Below are 19,688 nucleotides of genomic sequence, written 5' to 3'. Positions count from 1 at the left end.
CATAACTCCTCTTTGGTGAATTTGACATCTGGCTCCGCCATGGTTCATTCAATTACCTGTAAAATAAAAACCGTTCATGGTAGAATCGTGAAATTTGGTACTTAAACATATAAAAGATCAACATTTCACATGACATCAATTACATCAGGGTAGTACATTCGGAAGGGGGGCGGGCCGAGAACTTATCAGCCGACCCTCGTAAAATGGCTGCTGGCATTGTAAGCTTATAGACATTAAATGAGGCAATCAGTGGATATAAATTTTTCATGTTTTTGGTAACAACATTTGAACATTTTCGATGTAGTTGGTCGTTTAGCTGTTTAGTCCAATGATGGGATTATTATTATTTTTGTTTTATTATGGAAATTTATACTGTACTTATCTATGAGGTTACATTCTATGACGTGTTTTCTACATCCAGCCATGGTATGATATACAACACAGCAAAATATTGTAAACTTCTGTTTCTTTTTGTTGGGTTCGTAATCCACATCTAAATTACTCCAAAATCGCAGCTCAAGAACAAATATTCGGAAGAGTGTGGTTACGATTGTTATTGTTTTGTAGGATGGTTTATGAGAAACTAGCATCAGCGCTCCCTGAAGACGAGCAGCAGATTTACCGTCAGCGCGTAGATGAACTTTCTCCTAGCCTCCGCTATTGTGCCTATAACATTGGGGATGAGAGTGCCATGGATGACCTTCTGCAGATGAGAGGACACGGAACCAGTGATCTGCTCAGTAATTTGGATGTAAGTAACTTTTTGCGGATGAGGAAATATTGGGTACAATCTTTTCCCGCATATTTCGTGTTCTGGGTCATTCTGTTACAAATCATACGTACATTTTTTTTTTTTTTTTTTAATTCGGATTTTAACATATTTGTGACGATATTTCATAACGGAAACAGTGGTGAAACCTGGAATTTCGGAAATTTTTTAAGGAAGTCCCCCGTATCTGGACACTGCTCTTTGTGAAAGTTGCAACAGGGAGGAATTACAGGAATGCATGTAAACTCATACTCTGTACTGGAGAGTCTGACTTATTGAACGATTAATTTCAGCGGAATGTCACTTCCCTGTCAGCTCCCTTCGGTAGATAGCGAGTGAGTGGCGTTTTATACAGCATTGAAGTAGTGGAACTTTGACAAGCGAACAGAAGCGTGGACAGAAGAGAACTGTATGAAACGGCAATCAAGCAATGATCACAGCACGAAATATAGACATCTTTCCACATGACCGTCACGGGCCATACAGCATAGGCTGTGGAACCGTTGACTAGGAGCACACATACCATTGAATTGACTTCGACACTAAACTATAAACGTCTCAGGTGACAATGGATGCGTAAACACCTGAAAAAAATAGTGTCGCTGCTTCCCCGGGCTTCACAGTTCGTTTGACATGTTTGGTCGACACTTTAATTCTGACGGTCCTCCAGCAAACAATGTAGCTGTCTTGTGGACTCGCACACAAACAGCGTGATAGATACCTATTTACACGAATGTAAGACGCACCCCCAATTTTTGAAGAAAAAATTGAAAGAAAAAAAATCCTCGTATGTAAGACGCACCCTTGGGGAAAATGAAAAAACCTACACTGCATTGATTTTAAATAATAATAATAAACGTGGGAAAATAAAGAAACATTGAACTTAGTCCTGGAATTTACGCTATATTCATGTGCATCTACTGGTACTTTTTTTTTTTCCTAATGTAATTACGGTACGACACTTTCTTGCGTCAGGTTTAAAGGGTTTTTGTTTCTTGTAAAATGCACGATTTTAGTTCTGCGTTCTGTTCATACACACAAAACATATATCTTTTACAGAAACATGACTAACAGGATTAGCTATTTTTGGCAAAACTCCATCTAATCTGGCCTAAATTTGCATTACTTAAATCTAAGACGTACCTTGATTTTGGTGGGGAAAAAATTGACAAAGTGTGCGCCTTGGAATCGCGCAAATACAGTAATTCCTCAGAACGCATCCAGTGTTTGTTTGATTCGATGCCTTGAGGTACAGGGACTCTGAACGCAGTTATGGAGAATTCACTACAGACTCATTTATCGAGGTTAGAGATGTAGTACACTTGTTGAAATTGTAATCATTTCTATATAGTAATGATTTGACTCGTTAGTCTGTTTCTTTGTATTGTAATTTTCATAAACAGCAGTGTATGGAAAGGTATTATCACATTATCCGCTTACTGCGGCAGTAGCATTTTCAGTATGTATGCTTTTTGAACACGGAACCTACGAAATGAGAATGCTAATCGTTGATCAATACCGCTTGTTAGTCCCATGAGCGTTGTTGATGTGATTAAAGGAAATTTTTAAACAAATGTAGCAATGGTTCCTTCTATGAAGGCTCGAGTTCCCCGTGGAGTATGTATATCTTGGATTCCACGTTAATGAATAAATCCACGTATCATGTAACCTCAGGACGGTAGCTAATTAACTTAATTCCTCCGGAAAAAATCGTGTTCAGATGTCATATCTTTATAAGTGAGTATCCTGAATTTATAGCCACAAAACAAACGCTTCATCAATTGCTTGATAGTCCGGTTCCAGTGTATTAGGTTACAAAATCGGTTCCATATTTCAACATGGGGTATTTGTGGAGGTAAATACTATGTGAGGTACGTTAGTTCTTTTCATTCTTAATATTCTAGCTTTTTCACTTTAACACAGCCATTGCTGAAGTTGACTTTTGTCGATTTAATTTAATAACATGCCCTTCAATTGTCACTGCATTTTAGTTAATGTAAAATCTAATCTAATATTGTTCTCTGGCTATATCCACTTGTATATGTGCGTTATGAGAAAACAGTATACGTAGTATTTAGGTCTCTTGTGATACAGAAAGAGTTTAATACACTGTGAAAAGAGAACCAGGAAGAGTCAAAAGGAGGAAGAAGATACAGAAGGAAAAAAATGAAAGTTGGGTACCAATATGTTTCATCTGCACCTTGGAGCCAAAATGAAGAAAGAAAAAAAAAAAATAGTAAGCGAGCTTGGTCTTTGGTACTTGTCCAGTTCTTTTGACTGACTAAAGCAATTAATGGCCCAGAGGAGAGAACTTTCTAACATGTCAAATTAACTTCCTGTATGTATTTGTCATGTTACATAGCACCGCAGCGACGTACATTACGTAGTCGGGTGTTCTTGTAAGAGATACGTTACAGAAACTCTATCGTACTAATTATGCATAACATGTATACTTAATACATGGATTGTTAACAGGAAGCCATGTAAAATGGTTATTTTTTGGATAATGTAAGAAGTGAAAGCATTGGTTTTCATGAAAAAAAGAAAATATTTGTTTGTGTTAAAAAAAAAAAAAAAAAAAATCTAATATTCATATCTTACATATGTGTCGGGTAAGCTAACAGAAAATGCGTTGTACAAGTTTGTAGACTTATCATTTGTGTAAAATGATTGGACATCGAAATTAATGTACATTAATAATAATTGTTTTTCTTAACCCTACAGAGCATAATCACGAGACGTTAAGTATTTTATTTTCGTTCAGATATCCCTATAAATGTAAGTAAAATATATGTTTATTAATTAGCGAATGTGTTCTTATTACTTGCCAGGCTTTTACTTTTTGTTTAATTATAATTACTATATTTTTTTCTGTATTAACTAAATATAATTACTCTGATTTTCCTTTGTAGACTCTGATAACCCAAACCCGAGAAAAGAGAGCCACTGTATTGTCTGAGGTTCGTTGGAGGGACCATACAATACCAGTGAGGAACGAAAAAGTTCGACTGTTTTTGTTGGCGGAACAAGAACTATCTGAGTCGTTGAAGAGAGCTGCAGATCAACAGACAAAAATCACTTTGATTGAAAATCTTCTGATGGACTGTAAAGACGCCATCGTAGTTGTCAAAGAAGAACTCAAAGGAGATGCGGTAATTAGTATTAATTTTTACTGTTCTGCTCTGTTAACTTGTCCAGTTGGACTAAACTATTAGACCGTCTGCTTGAACATTGATAGGAATGGTTAATATTTTGAATTTGTTCGTAGTTCAATAGTTAAAATATTTTTCTTGTCAAGATAATATAAACAAGCATCTTAGAGTGATAGGTTTAATGACCCTGACTGGGTTGATTTGGTAGATTGTAGGATCCAGTTGTTAGATTTTGTTTCTGCAGAATGAGTGTTTTATTCCCTGACACTGACGTGGAACAAATATCTAAGGCATCTTCTATCTTTGCACAGCACCCACATTGTCAGGCATTGCTCGAATAGTTATCTTTCTTCATGGTGTTAATTTTCCAGAGATGTAGGAACCCATTGAAATTTCGTGTACCATCTAGTGGTCGTATAGATTGAAGCGTTATCTTCGAAAACTAACCTTGTCAGCTTGTGGCGTTTTTTTCCTTCGGAAATCAGCAAAAGCCGTAGGAGTTCATGGCTTGAAGTGTTTCTCGTGACAAACTCAATTTCTACACTGAAAGTACTGTTTCGTAAATTTAAATTAAAGAGAGTTATTTTCGTAACTTTATAATAATGGAGAATAAAAATTAAAGAATGAACGTTTCTAGTTTTGAATACAGTTAGTTTCTTTAAGAAAGATATTTCAGGAGATAATGCATAGTCATTTAGAAATACCAAACAATATAGAATATTTATTGGGACTAGGTTATTAGAATCTCGACAGTAAATTAAAAGGTTACTTTAGATGCATCTATCTATTTACATAATCGATATGAGCTTACATTGAAATTAGGCAGTCATAGTTACAAATTAAAGTGAATAGAAGTGAGTTTTAAGCCTGTTCAGGAGACCTCCATGCACGTGAACTTCTTGAATAATGTCTCCTGTACATATCTGAAAAATAAAGATATAACTTACAGTGTAGTTGCAGAGGAAGGTACTTTGTCGATCATTATGACGACTGAGTTGTTGAGTGAAGTAGTTTAAGTGGTAGAGCGTTGGCTTCGCATTCGGGAGGTCGTGGGTTCGAATCCCGCTGCCGACCATCCTGACAGGTTTTCCAGGGTTTCCCTCCGTCCTACCAGGCAAATGTCGGGATGGTACCTACTAAACAGGCCCTGACCTATACCTTCCCAAATCCTTTCAATTGTTATTGTTGTTGAATATCCAGTGTAAAATGGCCTTTGATCTGTATCTGGCGATTGTTAAATAAATAAATTGCAGCTTCTAACAAATCTGACCGTTTATTTTCTGGTCAGTTTATATATTTTTCGGATTCTGTCCTTTCAACTGTATCAGTTCCTTGTTTGTTTATATTTTGATATCTGTGATTTCACGTCCTTGAAAGGGAACAGGTTTATTTTGTATAAACAGACTTTTTACTTTATTTTCACTGCATTGGCGAAATATATATATATATATATATATATATATATATATATATATATATATATATATATATATATATATATATATACATGGACCATTTTGTATAATTGCATTACAGTACTGCTTTTTGGTCAACAGACTGCTAGTTCATGCACAAATAGTTGTTGAATTCATTCTTTCTTGTAGTCTTATGGAATCCGTATCTGAAACGAGAGATAGTAAGAAGAAAGAAAAAAAAAAAAAAAGCATTGCTTTATCTTTTATTATATATATATATATATATATTTATTTATTTATTTCATATTGCTAAACTTACCGAATGGTTCTCGTGTTACTTTTGTTTATTATCCTTAATGTATATTATTTTCTTCTTTATTTCAGAATTACAAGAGCCGCGTTCAATCTAATACTGGACCCATGTCATCATTACAGTTACTTCTATCCTATCTGATGTACATTAGACTTACAAGAACCATTGAGAGAAATCTGTTCATGGTGGAGTCTGTAAAGAAGGCTCTAGCAGAGAAAAATGAGGTAAGATGGTAGGACTAGACAGTTAACTATTTTGAAATAAGCTTAATATTTTATAGCATCCTGCCATTTTTATGGTCGTGTTCGTTCGTAAGTACCATTAGTAAATGGAGGAAACAACCTATTTTTAATACACCAAGTCCTTTGTACGTGCCAAGTTCAGTCATACACAAAGAATGAAAGAATGGACGGCTGAACCAGGAGTCGAACCTGGGACGTTCGGAATACCGTGCCGATTCCAGTACGCTACCTAGTCCGCTCCCAGTGGTAGAACGTTCACCTCCGGTGCTTGGGGTCCCTGGTTCGATCCCAGCTCGCGCCGTGTGGACTTTGTGGTGGACAAACACCGTGCTCGTGGGTTTTCTCGGGGTTCTCCCAGTTTCTTCATTCCACCATTTCTCTCATCTTTCATCATCACAGTCTCCTTTAGCCTAGCCGGCATAATCGTGGGACGTAAAACTTAAAAGATTTCATTTCATTTTCCTAGTCCACTCCCTAAACAGCCATATATTCACTCATTCTTGAAGTCAATGTTCTATACTCTGATCACATGGCTTAATGATTGTGCATTATGGTCGAAGAATTCTACAAGGATTCTTTTACAGCTTAAAATTACTGTTTCTATTGTGATTTTTTTTAAGTCAGAAAAATTAATTGGAAGACAAACACGAAGAGTTACCTTAATTACTGTCTATAGGGAACATTGCGAAATGTAAATTGAAGAATTGCTCATTGCTTCGAAGTATTGTGAATTTTGGAATACAGTTTGAGATTAGCAAGTTTCCTAATGATGATGAGAAATGCAATAACTAAGATATAACGATTCTATGTCAATAGTTAAGATGATATATTTGTGCATTTCATATAAGTAGCCTTAATTAAAACTAAACTCTGACCAAAGCGTATATTATCTAATAAATAATAGTGTTTCAATTTCGGCAACGTATCATTGTCTTCATCAGACACATCATGAAATAAAATCTAAACGCTACAGCTTACATATCTTAGGAGATGAGAGGAGGTTATTTCTAAGAACAAATGAGATCTTTACTAACTTTAATTGCATACAGATCTCGACTTTTAATGATGAAACATTCACTTTTTTTTAAAAAAAAAGATAAATAATTTTTAATTGTCCGTCTGCTCTACTCCACGTATACTTCAAGACATCTGAGTTATCTTTTCTTTCTTTTCTGCTCTATGGAAAATCTTTCTGCACAAATCATGGATATTCTGTCCACTATTTCAATTCATCAGTACCTCTCTTCTCTTTATATGTTCCGCTTTCCATTTTCTGATTATTTCACATCTTCCCAGTCTATTTCGTATCCTGTTTCTCTCACAAACTTAAATACTGCATTATTCTCTTTCTTCAGTCTAACATCGTCTTTATGTTATGTAATCCTTTCTTCTAACATTTTCCTTGTTTCTCCTATTTAACTCATTTCGTATTCTGAGGCCGCGGTGGCTCAGTGATAGAACGTTCACCTCCGGTGCATGCGGTCCTTGGTTCGATCCCAGCTCGCGCCAAATGAGCTTTGTAGTGGACAAACACCGTGTCCATCCCACTTTCTTCATTCCATCATTTCATTCATTTCTCATCACCGTCTCCTTTATCCTAGCCGGCATAACACTGAAAGTTTTAATTTCATTTCATTTTTTATTCGTACCAAAGGCGCTACCACAGGGCATCCACCCAATCCAGACTTCGTCCTGTCTTACTAAATTGATAAACATTTGTACACTTCCTTTAAGGAAAAAAAAAATAAAGCTATACTTGCTTTAACAGAGAAATGATTGATATGGTCTAAAGATCTGATCTTATACTATGTCTGTACTCTTTTCTTAGGTAAAAACTATTTAATTCCATTATTATTCTCCTGATAATATTGGTGGAAGTCAGGGGTGCCTACTGGAAGATTTTAAGTTGCGTTGATGAAATTTTGTGAGGGGCGTAATTTTCCATTGAAATGTTAAAAACTAACATTAACTATAATGATTTTTTTAAAATTGAAGCTAATTTACAAGGCAAGTTATCTTGTTTTTTTCACAGCCAACTTCGGTCTCCTTTACTGTTTTTCTGGGGAAGGGAGGGGATAGTAAATTTGGAGAATCGCAACTAAGCATTTGAGGGGGTTGGGTACCGCACGTAGAAGTACTTAACTTGTTTTCTCGACTACAATATTACAGAATGTAATGTTTTGCAGTATTGCCCCCTCCCAGCAAACTTCAGACCCCTTCCATTTTTTTAAAATTTTTATTTATGTTATTTTTTATTTTATTTATTTTTTATTTTATTTATTTTTTATTTTATTTATTTATTTATTTATTTATTTATTTATTTATTTTTTTTTTTGGGTGCGTACCTGGTACAGACACTGATCTCTTGTAGATGAAAGCGCTCTCATCTTGTATGTCACACGTCACGATTTGTTGGTTTCGGATCTTGAGTTTGATCATCCTAACTGAGATTTTGAACAGTTGAAGGGAGAATTGCGTAAACACCAAATAATTTGTAAAAGATTGCTTAAGTTTCATACTTCGACTTCAACACACAGTTGTTCAACGCCATACATCTGTGTTCCATTGTGACGTCCAAACACTTTCGCTGCCGTTTCCGGAATTCCAAGATTACATGTTGGTGATCTTCATTTCGAATGTCCTGAATAATCATACGAAGGTTTCTCAGATTTTCAGCAGACACTTTTGGTTTAACATTCCTACCTTACCACTATAACCAGAACTCGCATATTTTCCGATCTTGGAGATTGATTAACCAAGAAATGTATTGTCTGTGACCAATCAGCCTGCCACCAAATTCTTTGTCGGAAAAAGATCTTAACGTAAAGGACGAATTGGGAGGTACCCCGTCTTGTTGAAAATAAACAGGATTATGTAGACCTCGCGGTGTCGTTCAGATAAAACTTTATCTGAAGGATTGATTTGGTGAGACTGAGGGAATACATTTCTTGAATCGTAAGGTTTCCAGATTTTACAATTCGCAACTTTTTCTTTGTATGGGTATGAAAAAGAAGAGATATTTAAACAAAAATACACTCAAAAGATAATTTAAATGTGCATGAAGAGGGGGGGGAGGTGGCTCAGTGGTAGAGCGTTCACCTCCGGTGCTTGGGGTCCCTGGTTCGATCCCAGCTCGCGCCGTGTGGACTTTGTGGTGGACAAACACCGTGCTCGTGGGTTTTCTCGGGGTTCTCCCGTTTCCTCCCACTTTCTTCATTCCACTATTTCACTCATTTCTCATCATCACCGTCTCCTTTAGCCTAACCGGAAAAACCGTGGGACGTAAAATTTAAAGATTTCATTTCATTAAATGTGCATGAAAAAAAAAAAAAAAAACAGTGACTTCCTCTAAAACTCGTATTCCATCTTTGTATTTTTGGATGCATTCCTAACAAATCGTTGCATGTAGATAAATAATTGAAACATTCATTTTGCAAGTATTTGAGTTAAAAAGTTGTTTGTTCTTTTTTCAGGCAACGACAGACAGTCGGAAGACAAAGCCGCAGGATTTGATACGTTTGTATGAGATTATTCTACAGAATCTAGGAGAACTTCAACAATTAGCCGGCTTAGAAGATGATTTTAAATACCAACAAGAACTGGAAGCGAAGATAATAACCTACAGAGCCTTTAGGTAAAGCACCATATTCCATTACAACAATGGTAACAATAAATAATCCGCTGTTACATGGTTGAAATAATAAGCGTTAAGCCTTGGTAATGAGACATTGCGTTCTTCCTTTCACTCTTTCTCTCATAATTATAACCAGTTGTATTTTTCGTGACCTTTTGCAATCTTTGTGATGTACGAGGGCCGTTCGGAAATTAACCTCTGATTGGTTAATAAAGAAACAGCAAAGTAAATCAGAATAATTTCTTATATACATCTGAAAACTATTGCTTTACCCTATTTTCAACAGTTTCCATAAACATTCAAGCACTTATCATATCTCTGCACTAGCTTTGAAATTCCATCAACGTAAAAATCTCCTGCCTGTGACCGCATCTTTGAGCTCCTCATATCGTGGAATTTTTATGGGAAAGTTCCGAGATTGTGAAACATCGAGTTTCACGGAACTTTTCTCCATTTTCTGAAGGAGTTCAACAGTTGACCATTGATAGCCTGCCACTCCTCTCTTCGTCATGAAAGTTTGTTTGTCCACTTTTAAATTAACGAACTCATTCAAGAACAACTCCTTCATTCATCACACTTGGTCATACACGGCACAAAGTTCCCGATGAATAGCTGCTTCCTAATATTGTTTTGCCATAAGAAAACGTATAATACCTCTCACCTCGCACTTGGCAGGGTTTTCTATTGTAGCATACATTTGGAAACGCTACAAAAGTGGATCTAGTGATCAGACAATCTTTACTCTAACATGGCTGGATGCAGACAGATCTACCGCGTACGTCTGTGCAAAAGTGGTAGCGCTGCCTTCACTACTTTGACGCACAGTGACCAATTGGAGGTTACTTTCCGAACGCGCCTCGTATAAAGTTCTGATTCTTTAATGTATTATTATTTCATATTTTGGTGAAAGGGACGCATAGTGGTTTCTAGTTCGATTCTAAGACATATTTTTTTGGAAGGGGATAATAGGGGGATTCTCTCAGTAGTAGAGCGCTTTACTTTTGTGCGAGGGGGCCCTGGTTTGATCTCCCTGTAAGTGAATTTAGTAGTGGACAAAGACCGTGTGCGTGGGTTTTCTCTGGTTCTCCCGTTTCCTTCCACTTTATTCCACCAATGCACTCATTCCTCATCATCACCATCTCTTTTAGCTCAATCGGCATAACCGTGAAACTCAAAAGATTTTCTCGTACAAGGAGTCCCTGGCTCGATTTGAAGATTAGGTTTTTCGAAGTATTCTCGTTTTGTCCCACACTTGTATCGCACCAGTTCTTTAACAATTATGAGATTTTTATTATTGCACTGTATTTCTCATTTCAGTCTACAAGACATAAACGTTGGACGTAAATACAAAAATAAAAATGCATAAATTTTTCCCCTCGATTTTTTTTTTTCCTTTCGCTGTATAAGAGTAAGTAGAACTCCAGAGTAAGTTAATATGTTTAGAACAGTAGTTTCTAAATGTCCACTGTTTGATGCTAAAGAGCATTCCACTCGACAATTACTTTGGAGGAACTTTGACAGGAAAGGACTTGCTGGAAGCGGAGCTGATGTTAAACAGGTTGACAATTTACGGGTAGTCGTTGCGTCCAGTTACAAGATGATGGTTTCCGCTATTGATGTTCTTGTTTCCTGCTTCTATTACTTGGGGCAGGATTAGACGACTCTGTCTTCTTCATATAATCTATCTGGCCTACCACTTAGAATGGAAGAGTACTGAGGTCGGACAGCGTCTAGTTTCGGAATGACTGGTTTAGAAAATCCTAAACTTCGTTGGGAGGTTAAAAAAACTGCAAAGTCTGAAGAATATTTTATAAAGTGACTAGCATCAATTACCCATTTCGCTGGGTTAAATTTGAAAAAATAGTAATATGTTTCATTAGTCAGCCACTTTTTATTTCTCTCTGTTATTGCTTCATTTTTGATGATTTTTATATTTCTCTCCCCTCCTCCCCCCCATTTTGCATGGCTGAGTTTAGATTTTAACGGTATCGGAGTGTCACTGTTCTTCACAGTGACCCCCAAAACTATGGATTCGTCACTAATATCGGTCATTTTCGATTATTTTTATATATTCCTCTCTCCCCACCCCCATGCTGCAGGACACGGCATCCGAAGTGTGATTGTTCATCTCAGCGACCCGGAAAAGCATGAATTCGACATTAATCTTGGTAATTTCGATCATTTTCATGTATCTCCTTCCTCCTTCTCCCCCAAGTTGTGGTGCTAAATTTAGATTTAAACAACATCGAAAGTGTCACTGTTCATTTCAGCGACGCCAAAAACTATAGATTCGACACTAATATCGGTCATTTTTGATCATTTATAAATGTCTCGTTCTCCATCTCTCCTAAGTTGCACCGTCAAAGTAGAATAATAATCATCACAGGCCCAAACCTCATGTATGTTGAAAATTTGATCGAGATCGGTCTGGTGGTTCAAGAATTAAGTCACAAACCTTGTCACTTTTATTTATATTGATTTTTGTATATCTCCCTCTCCTTCTCCGCTACGTTGTTCCGTCAAAGTGAAATGATAAAAACAATCCCAGGCCTGAACCTCATCTATATTGAAAATTAGATCGAGAACGGTCGGGTAGTTCAATAGACTGTCAGAAACATAGTGTTACATTATACGTAAGTATAAAGTATCATGGTCCGTGATTTTTTGAACCACCTGTATATTTATGTTCATACTTAGTTTCAGAAAGACAATTGAAAATTATTTTAAATTATTATATTTTAGGGTTCAGTTTTAAATTGTAATATTTCGTCAAAATAATATAGGAGAAGTAGTTTCCATAAAAAAAAATATTTACATATAGCATAATATTTTATTATTATTGCATATTTTGTCATTATTATTAAGTTATGTGGGTTCAAAGGTGTATATTTTGTAGTTTCTTAAAGGTTTTGTACTATTTTCAAGGGAATTTAGATGTAGGGAATCTTCGGAAGGAAATTCTTAAAATTTAATTCTGTAATTTCTTCAAAATTTCATTCTGAAATTCGGCCATGATGTCTTTTTGGCACATCCCTTTGTTTAGGTAGAAATTATTTCTCATTGGAGCAAAGAAATCTCAGTTTGGTTTGAGGCTCATTTCAGATTTTATCATTGGTTCGCCTTCTTTTGATGTGTCGATATCCAGGTGTTATCCTTTTGTTGCTTCATCAAAGAACCAATTAGCTCTCTTCTCCTTGGTATTCTTTGTCTTTACCAAAAACCGTGTTGGAGATCGGACATACAATCTAGTTCTTCGTTCATAAATTGTGCAGAAAGTGGGAAAATTACCTCAGAGTTTACAGAATTTAATGTGAACTGTGTTTTAGTGGTTATCTAAATTGGATTAAGTGGTTGGACTTGGTGTTGAAACGCTCATTGGACGGTAAGCAGAGTACCAAAGCAAATTTCCTTGGGGAAGCCGATTGGCGGAGAACAACCATGGTGGTCTGACCTACAAGTCATTCTAGTTTGGAGTTAGGTATCATAATTATTTTGAAAGCATCACTAAAGATTTTCAGGAAGAAAATCGGTGCAAATTGCAAAGAAAGTAAGGAAGCATATTTATTTTGATTCAGTAAGACTGAAAAATGCAACAAAAATCTGTGGTTTAGTGTGTTTTTAACCTCAAAATTTTGTTTGGACTTAGAGTGATGGCTTGCATGTGCATAGTGTTCGTGTATATCATGCAGTTCTGGAACGAAAATTCTGTTTCCCTAGAGACTGCGATCACATCTATCTATCATGTGAACGCGGGTCCTACGCTGATGAGCCGGGGAAGGGGTTTTAAACAGTTTGATTTGATTGTCGTAATAGACAGGCTGGTGCTACTCGTGAGTGCAAGTCTCCTCCCAGTATTATTTAGTAACATTCTGACACTGTAATTCGAGAGAAAAAAATACTTCACCAGAAACTACAGATTATTCTGATATAACAAAGATACTGCTCCTAACGTACATAAAAAATTAAAACCTCTTTTGACTTGTTAGCAGTAAATCCGAATGAAAATATTTAAAATTCCCAAATACTTATATTTATTTTGAAAAACCTGGTGCAGGTATACTTTGTGGGTGCATCATATCATCTGACAACAGAATTTCCTTTGGATAGCTCGTGAACATTATCCAGTTCTGTTTAAAGAGAATATAACTAAAATATTTAATACCGTATTTATTAATTTGGTCTGGAAAAATATATATTTTTAAATTTCTTTGGTCTGATTCATAATGTTGACATTACTTACGTCTTTGTAACTCAGGTGTGATGTGGGGGCTAGGAATGCTATATGAGTGACAAATTTTCTTTTGTAGTAGGTTAAGTTAGATTAGGTTAGGTTAGGTTAGGTGTAGGTTAAGTTTACTATGTGTTTATATATATTACTTTTCCTGTGTCAAACTATGTCTGTGATGAAAATATAAAATAAGACATAACAAAGTGAAGATGCTCCGTGCATAGAGTGTGCGTAAATCCTGCCGCCGGAGTCACTGTGCAAAGACAAGGTAAAACAAAGTAGAGTAAGCTTGAAAAGTTCTAGCCCACCAATCACCTGCTAAGTAGTTGTATATAAAAAAAAATGATTACGTATACTGATGTCGATTTAATCTCAGTTTGTTATTAGTAATATTAATTCTCAAATGTCAACATGTTCTTTTTATTATCATTTCTTGAAAATGTTTTGATTCAATTAAAGATTTTGGTAACATTAGAAGAATGAAGCAATAAATACATGTGGCCAGATTTCCTGTAAACAATTAAATCAAATATCAACCTGTAGAACCATCAATATGAATTATTTTTTAAAAATTTTCCCGTCAATACTGTTCAAGATGTAGCTGTAGCATTTGTATAAACTCATAAAATGCTTCTTCAATAAATTGTAGAAGTTGTAACCTGACAATTTTCTTTTGAAGTAGAATTTGGAATTTAAAAATGTGTATTAAGTTAGAAAATATATACAGTAAAACCTAGATATGTAGTCAAGGTGCAAAATACATGAGTAGAGGTATTTTAACTTTCAGTGGAAAGTGAGATTTCACAAGTTTCATGTATGATAGTTTTCTTGGTGCGACCGACGTAAGAGACGACCGAATACTGTGAAGTTTTTTTTTTCTGTCTTTCTCCAGTTTGTTTTTTCTCAAAATTTTCAGTTTGGATTTTTTTTAAAATTTTCCGTTGCGCTAAAATTCTAGTTAGAAGTTATACTTTTTTTTTTCTGGTAGGGCCATTACACACAAATTTTCAGTTTCAGTAGTCATCATTGCCAACTCAGCTGGAAGGTTGACATCCTGTGTTGGTAGTTTGTGGTTCCCAACCTTTCTCACGACGGGTTGCGGATAGCAGACTTCAGGCCTGTATGCCGAATTTCGAGTTGTAATGGAATTAATTAATGATGGTAGTACCTGCACGGGGCACAGTAGGTGTCGCGGCTACCAGTCAGTAATCCATTTTCACAGTCCATAGTCCTAAGAAAAGTGAACATCATTCCACATTATTTTATTCCTCATTATTTTATATAGATATATATATATTAGTAAAATGTCACTTTCAATTTTATAATATGGATTAATTTTAAGTATTTCGTTTATGTTTCAGGTGTTTCCACATTGCACAGACGTTGGTGGCTGTCAAGAAGTGGCGTGAAGCAATGGCTATGTTCCAGAAGGCGGAAGACTACATAAACCAAGCCCTGAAGAAAGGGCTAAGTGCACAGCTGAAGAAGGAATTGGAGCAGCTTCAGCGGGAGAGCGAAGGACAAAAATTCTCTGTTCATGCCCACAGTGTTCTTGCAGTTGATGAACCCACGGATCAAGCAGCGAAAGCTGTCGTCAAGAATAAAAAGGTTCTTATTATTTTTATTATTTAGTACGTGTTCAAATGTAGGAGGTTTTGTATCTACTGGAAAACAGATAAATTATTGTTAAAGAATACATAGTGGGCTGAAATCCCGAAAAGATGGTGGAAATATGAAAATGTTGGTCAATTTGTATGTATTATGAACATATAGGTATTAAAGATTTTCATATCTCCACCTGATAATGATTGAGGTCTTGAGTCAAAAATTCAAAATGGCGGGCAAACATTCGTAAAAAGTCTCCAAATAGGCTGGAAACTAGTTTCATCATATTTTTTTAGGTCGTTGATAACGAATGAGGTCAAATATCAGAAATTCAATATGGCGGACAAAACGATTTAAAGCTTTTCCAATACTGGTTTCATAATATGTTTGAGGTCCCTGATAACGATTATAAAGTCAGAATTTCAACATTCAAAATGGTAATGACGTAAACTGCAATATAACAAAATAACATTTTTTTTTTTTTTTTTTTTTGCTATAGTGTAAAATTACTAATAATTGTTTCCAAGATTGATTGATTTAAATCACTTTATTTTAGTAAAAATCGTTGATTTAAATCAAATTCCGCACAAATTAAAGTAAAAATAAGTAAAATCACGTTTCAGTTCTATTATTTCGATTATGGAAGATAATAATCATAATACAATAAGACTCAAATGTGTGTACAGCACAGTATGAAAACGAGTGTCATGCAGAGGATGATTAGGGAAAATCCCTTTTAGAACGGATGGTGGAGGAATCCTGCAATTCTTCGTAACACAGGGTTTGTAAATCGTTAACTATTTCAACGGGGAAATCACCATCGACATTTAAGGCGGAAATTCTTTTGTGTGCGCGTCTTTCTGTATTATCTGGGATCCCCTTGCCGAATCTTTTTGAGATTTTATAACTTTAGGCGAAATTTATTTATAAGTATTTCGTGCCGCAAGCTAGTTCCGCTTTTTTGAGAATGTGCTCCTGTCAAGTGTCAGTATTTTTTGAAGAAAGAAAAAAAAAAAAAATGTGATGTTGATAAACGTTGCTGTACTTTTTCCTTTATCCGTAAGAAACATTGTTTGGGATTAAAATAGGTTAACGATTAGGCGTTAATTCAAACTTCAACCCCAATACTTTCACTTAAATGGCACAACTAACATTTAATACTAATTTCTAATGTTTTCTTCAGTTCGCAACTTGTATTATACGAGGAGAAAGACTTGATTTAAATCAAAAACATAGATTTAAATTTAAAAAGAAATTTAAAAAATCATGATTGTTTTCCACCCTGATTGTTACAAATTGGTATTCTGGACATTTCTTGGGAAACACGTGCATACATTTCGCAAGAGCACCTATGGGCAGGTCGTTTCTTGAATTTCGTTAGCTGTTAGTTTTGCATGTGTCGTAAAATCAGTATGTCGATAGAATTATGCGAAATTCATAACTGTTTTTCTGCATTCATCTACTTTTTGTTCTTTTTCCATTTTTTGTTAACTGTAATGATAATTTGTGATAACTGCATTTCTTTTCTCAACTTAAGTTATTTAATTATAAATTCTACACTCTTTCATCTATTTTATCCATTTTGAAAATCCAAAAAATGTTGAAAATTAATACACGTTCACTATATCCGAACGGTGAAACGGCACTTTTCAAATGATTGCTTGGTCGCAGGTATAACAAAGAGACGGATGTTTTAACTAAATTTGATACTTCAAACATTCTACTATACGACCCAAGACTTAAAAATTCTCAAATCGAAAGTTTGTTTTTCGACTTTTGACCCGCTTTTTTTTTTGGGGGGGGGGGGGGGGAATTCAGCCCACTGTGGAATGTAAGGAACATAACACAATGAAAACGTAACACAATAAGCTGTAACATTTTCTTCTTAGAAACAGTAATGACTCATTTTTAATCTAATTTTTAAGGAAATAAGTAAAACACTTCATTGATTTCATTTGTGGCAGTTTTCGAGATCATGGGCCCAGTGCTGGCTGAAATGTAGAAGTATAAAGTTTTAACAGAGATACTAAAGCACCGATTGCAAGGTAGATTGCTTTTCCGTAGTTTCAACCACTTATTCCTCTGCATTTTGTTCAGCATGTTAAGTCGTTCACATAATGACTGAATTCCTTCGCAGTTGTAGCGCAAGGGTTATAAAAGTGAAATAAAATGCAGGGCTATTATGAATGATTCATTCATTTTGAAAAGGCTAGATTTTCAAAATCTATTACACGTATACACATGAAAGATATATGAAAAGAACCACAAATTCACCAAGTTTATATTCGTTCTACACATGTTCAATATGTGCCCCTTTGGTGACACGACACACGTCTACACGGTACGCGAGCTCATTCCATACATTTTGTAGCAAAATCCTGTCAATTGTCTGCACTGCAGCACTGATGCGTTCTTTCAGCTATACTAAGGATTGCGGTATTTGGGGTGCGCATACAAGGTCCTTAACATACCCCCAAAGGAAGAAATCGCAGGGCGTTAAATCAAGAGATCTGGGAGGCCAGTTACTTTTTCCTTTACAAAAGCAACCAGTGTCCTTGAATTGCCGATACCACCGCAAAATTCTTTGATTACATGGCGTTCTTTTCCATACCCTCTTCTGAATGCGCATTGCACACCTATAACAGACGAATATTTGGCATATTCAAGCGCACAAAATTTTGCTTTCCGTCAATTTTTGACAGGTACTAACCTCGTACTGGCACACTGCTACACCCAATCGAAAAGATAATGGACTCGTGCTGCCACACAGTGTAAAGTCGGTGACTTTGTGATTCTTTTATATATCTTTCGAGTGTGTACGTGTGATACTTTTTTAAAATACAGCCTTTTAAAAAGAATGAATCATTTATGCTAACCGTGTACCAAGTTCTTGTTTAATACTTTTTTTTGTACGATTTCTTTACGAAAGAATTTAACTGAACTGAACTAAACTGAACTGAACTGAATATTTATATTCTTGTAAATACACTTACAATGTGAGAGTTTGTGTTAGGTACTGCTTCTTCATTTTTTGATGTAACTTACACACTTAACTATAAACACCTGTACAAGAAGCGAAATTATAATTAGTGGTTTAAGAAAGTTGAATATGTAATCATTATAATGGACTAAAATTCAAATTTGTTGACACCTGTTAACATTAACACATTGTGTATGACGGGGTCGCGATGGCTCAGTACTAGAGCGTTCACCTCTGGCGCATGGGGTCCTTGGTTCGATCGTAGCCCGCGCCAAGTGAGCTTTGTGACGTACAAACTCCATGTGCGTGGGTTTTGTCGGGGTTCTCCTGTTTCCTCACACTTTCATCATTCCACCATTTCATTCATTTTTCATCATTATCGCCTCCTTTAGCGTAGCCTAACCCATTCATTTCATTTTTATATTGTGTGTGGCCTCTGAATTACTGCAGACACTCTTATGTCATAAGCTTTTTCTTCGTCCGTCACCAATGAAAGATGAATTCTCATTTTCATTTGTCCTTTCTTTTAACATAGCACTGTAACGTAAGTTATTCTATTAAAAAAATAATTTTGTCCAATAATATAATTTTACATTACATCTTACAGATGCCTTTTCTTTCTCTTCAACCATAGGTTGGTGTCAACACGGAAATTTTAAAACGTTTCTCTCTCTTCGGAAAGCTGTTGTATACTTTGATAAGGTCTCTTCTTTGCCACTCCATCTAAATATTCTTTCTTTTCCTGGTTTTCCTTCTGCCTTTTCCTCTATCAACACGGTGATCCAGTCGGAGTGCAGAATAAGATGGCTAAGTATGCTGTTTCTTCTTTTTCCTATTATCTTCATGATCTGTCGTCCTTCATTAGCTTCCCTTAGTTCTTCATTCCTTTTCCTTTCGATCCATGATATGCGCAGCATTCTGCGTCAGCATCATATTTCAAATACTCCAGCTTACATATTTCAACTTTTCTAAATGTCCACGTCTCTGATCCGTAAAGCGCCAATACTCCAAACAGTCTTAATAAATCGTTTTCAACGTCCAGCGGCACATTTCTTGATGTTAGTAGTTCTCTTTTCCTATTGAATGCTTATTTAGCGTGCGCTATTCTGGAACTTACGTCTTTTTCACTTATTCCGTCCGAGGATATTAGACTTCCTAAATAGGGGAAAGTCTTCGATTTTCTCTCCATCGAGCCATATGTTTGCCCCTTGCTGTCCTTGATCAATTTGGGTTTCTTATTTATCGTCATTTTGCATGTTTCTTCCAGTTTGAAAGTGCTTCCTGCAAGTCCTTTTCGTTCTCCGCTATCAGTGCTACATCGTCAGCAAACCTTATTACAGATACTAATAC

General features: G+C 35.8%; 1 protein-coding gene across 1 annotated transcript in view; it reads left to right on the top strand.

Annotated features, from left to right (window-relative positions):
* The window catches only part of Srp68 (signal recognition particle 68), a 32,943-nt gene that overhangs the window by 11,499 nt on the left and 1,756 nt on the right, over window positions 1-19,688 (top strand). Inside the window, exons 6-10 of the mRNA XM_081732191.1 lie at window positions 568-751; window positions 3,682-3,921; window positions 5,721-5,873; window positions 9,365-9,525; window positions 15,115-15,361. Coding sequence (XP_081588317.1) covers window positions 568-751; window positions 3,682-3,921; window positions 5,721-5,873; window positions 9,365-9,525; window positions 15,115-15,361 — 985 coding nt within the window. The remainder of the gene's footprint in view (window positions 1-567; window positions 752-3,681; window positions 3,922-5,720; window positions 5,874-9,364; window positions 9,526-15,114; window positions 15,362-19,688) is intronic.

The sequence above is a fragment of the Thermobia domestica genome, chromosome 11 (assembly GCF_964235325.1).
Source record: "Thermobia domestica chromosome 11, izTheDome1.hap1.1, whole genome shotgun sequence".
NCBI lineage: Eukaryota > Metazoa > Arthropoda > Insecta > Zygentoma > Lepismatidae > Thermobia > Thermobia domestica.
The sequence above is the reverse complement of the archived record's forward strand: the minus strand, read 5'-3'. Positions and strand labels throughout refer to the sequence as shown.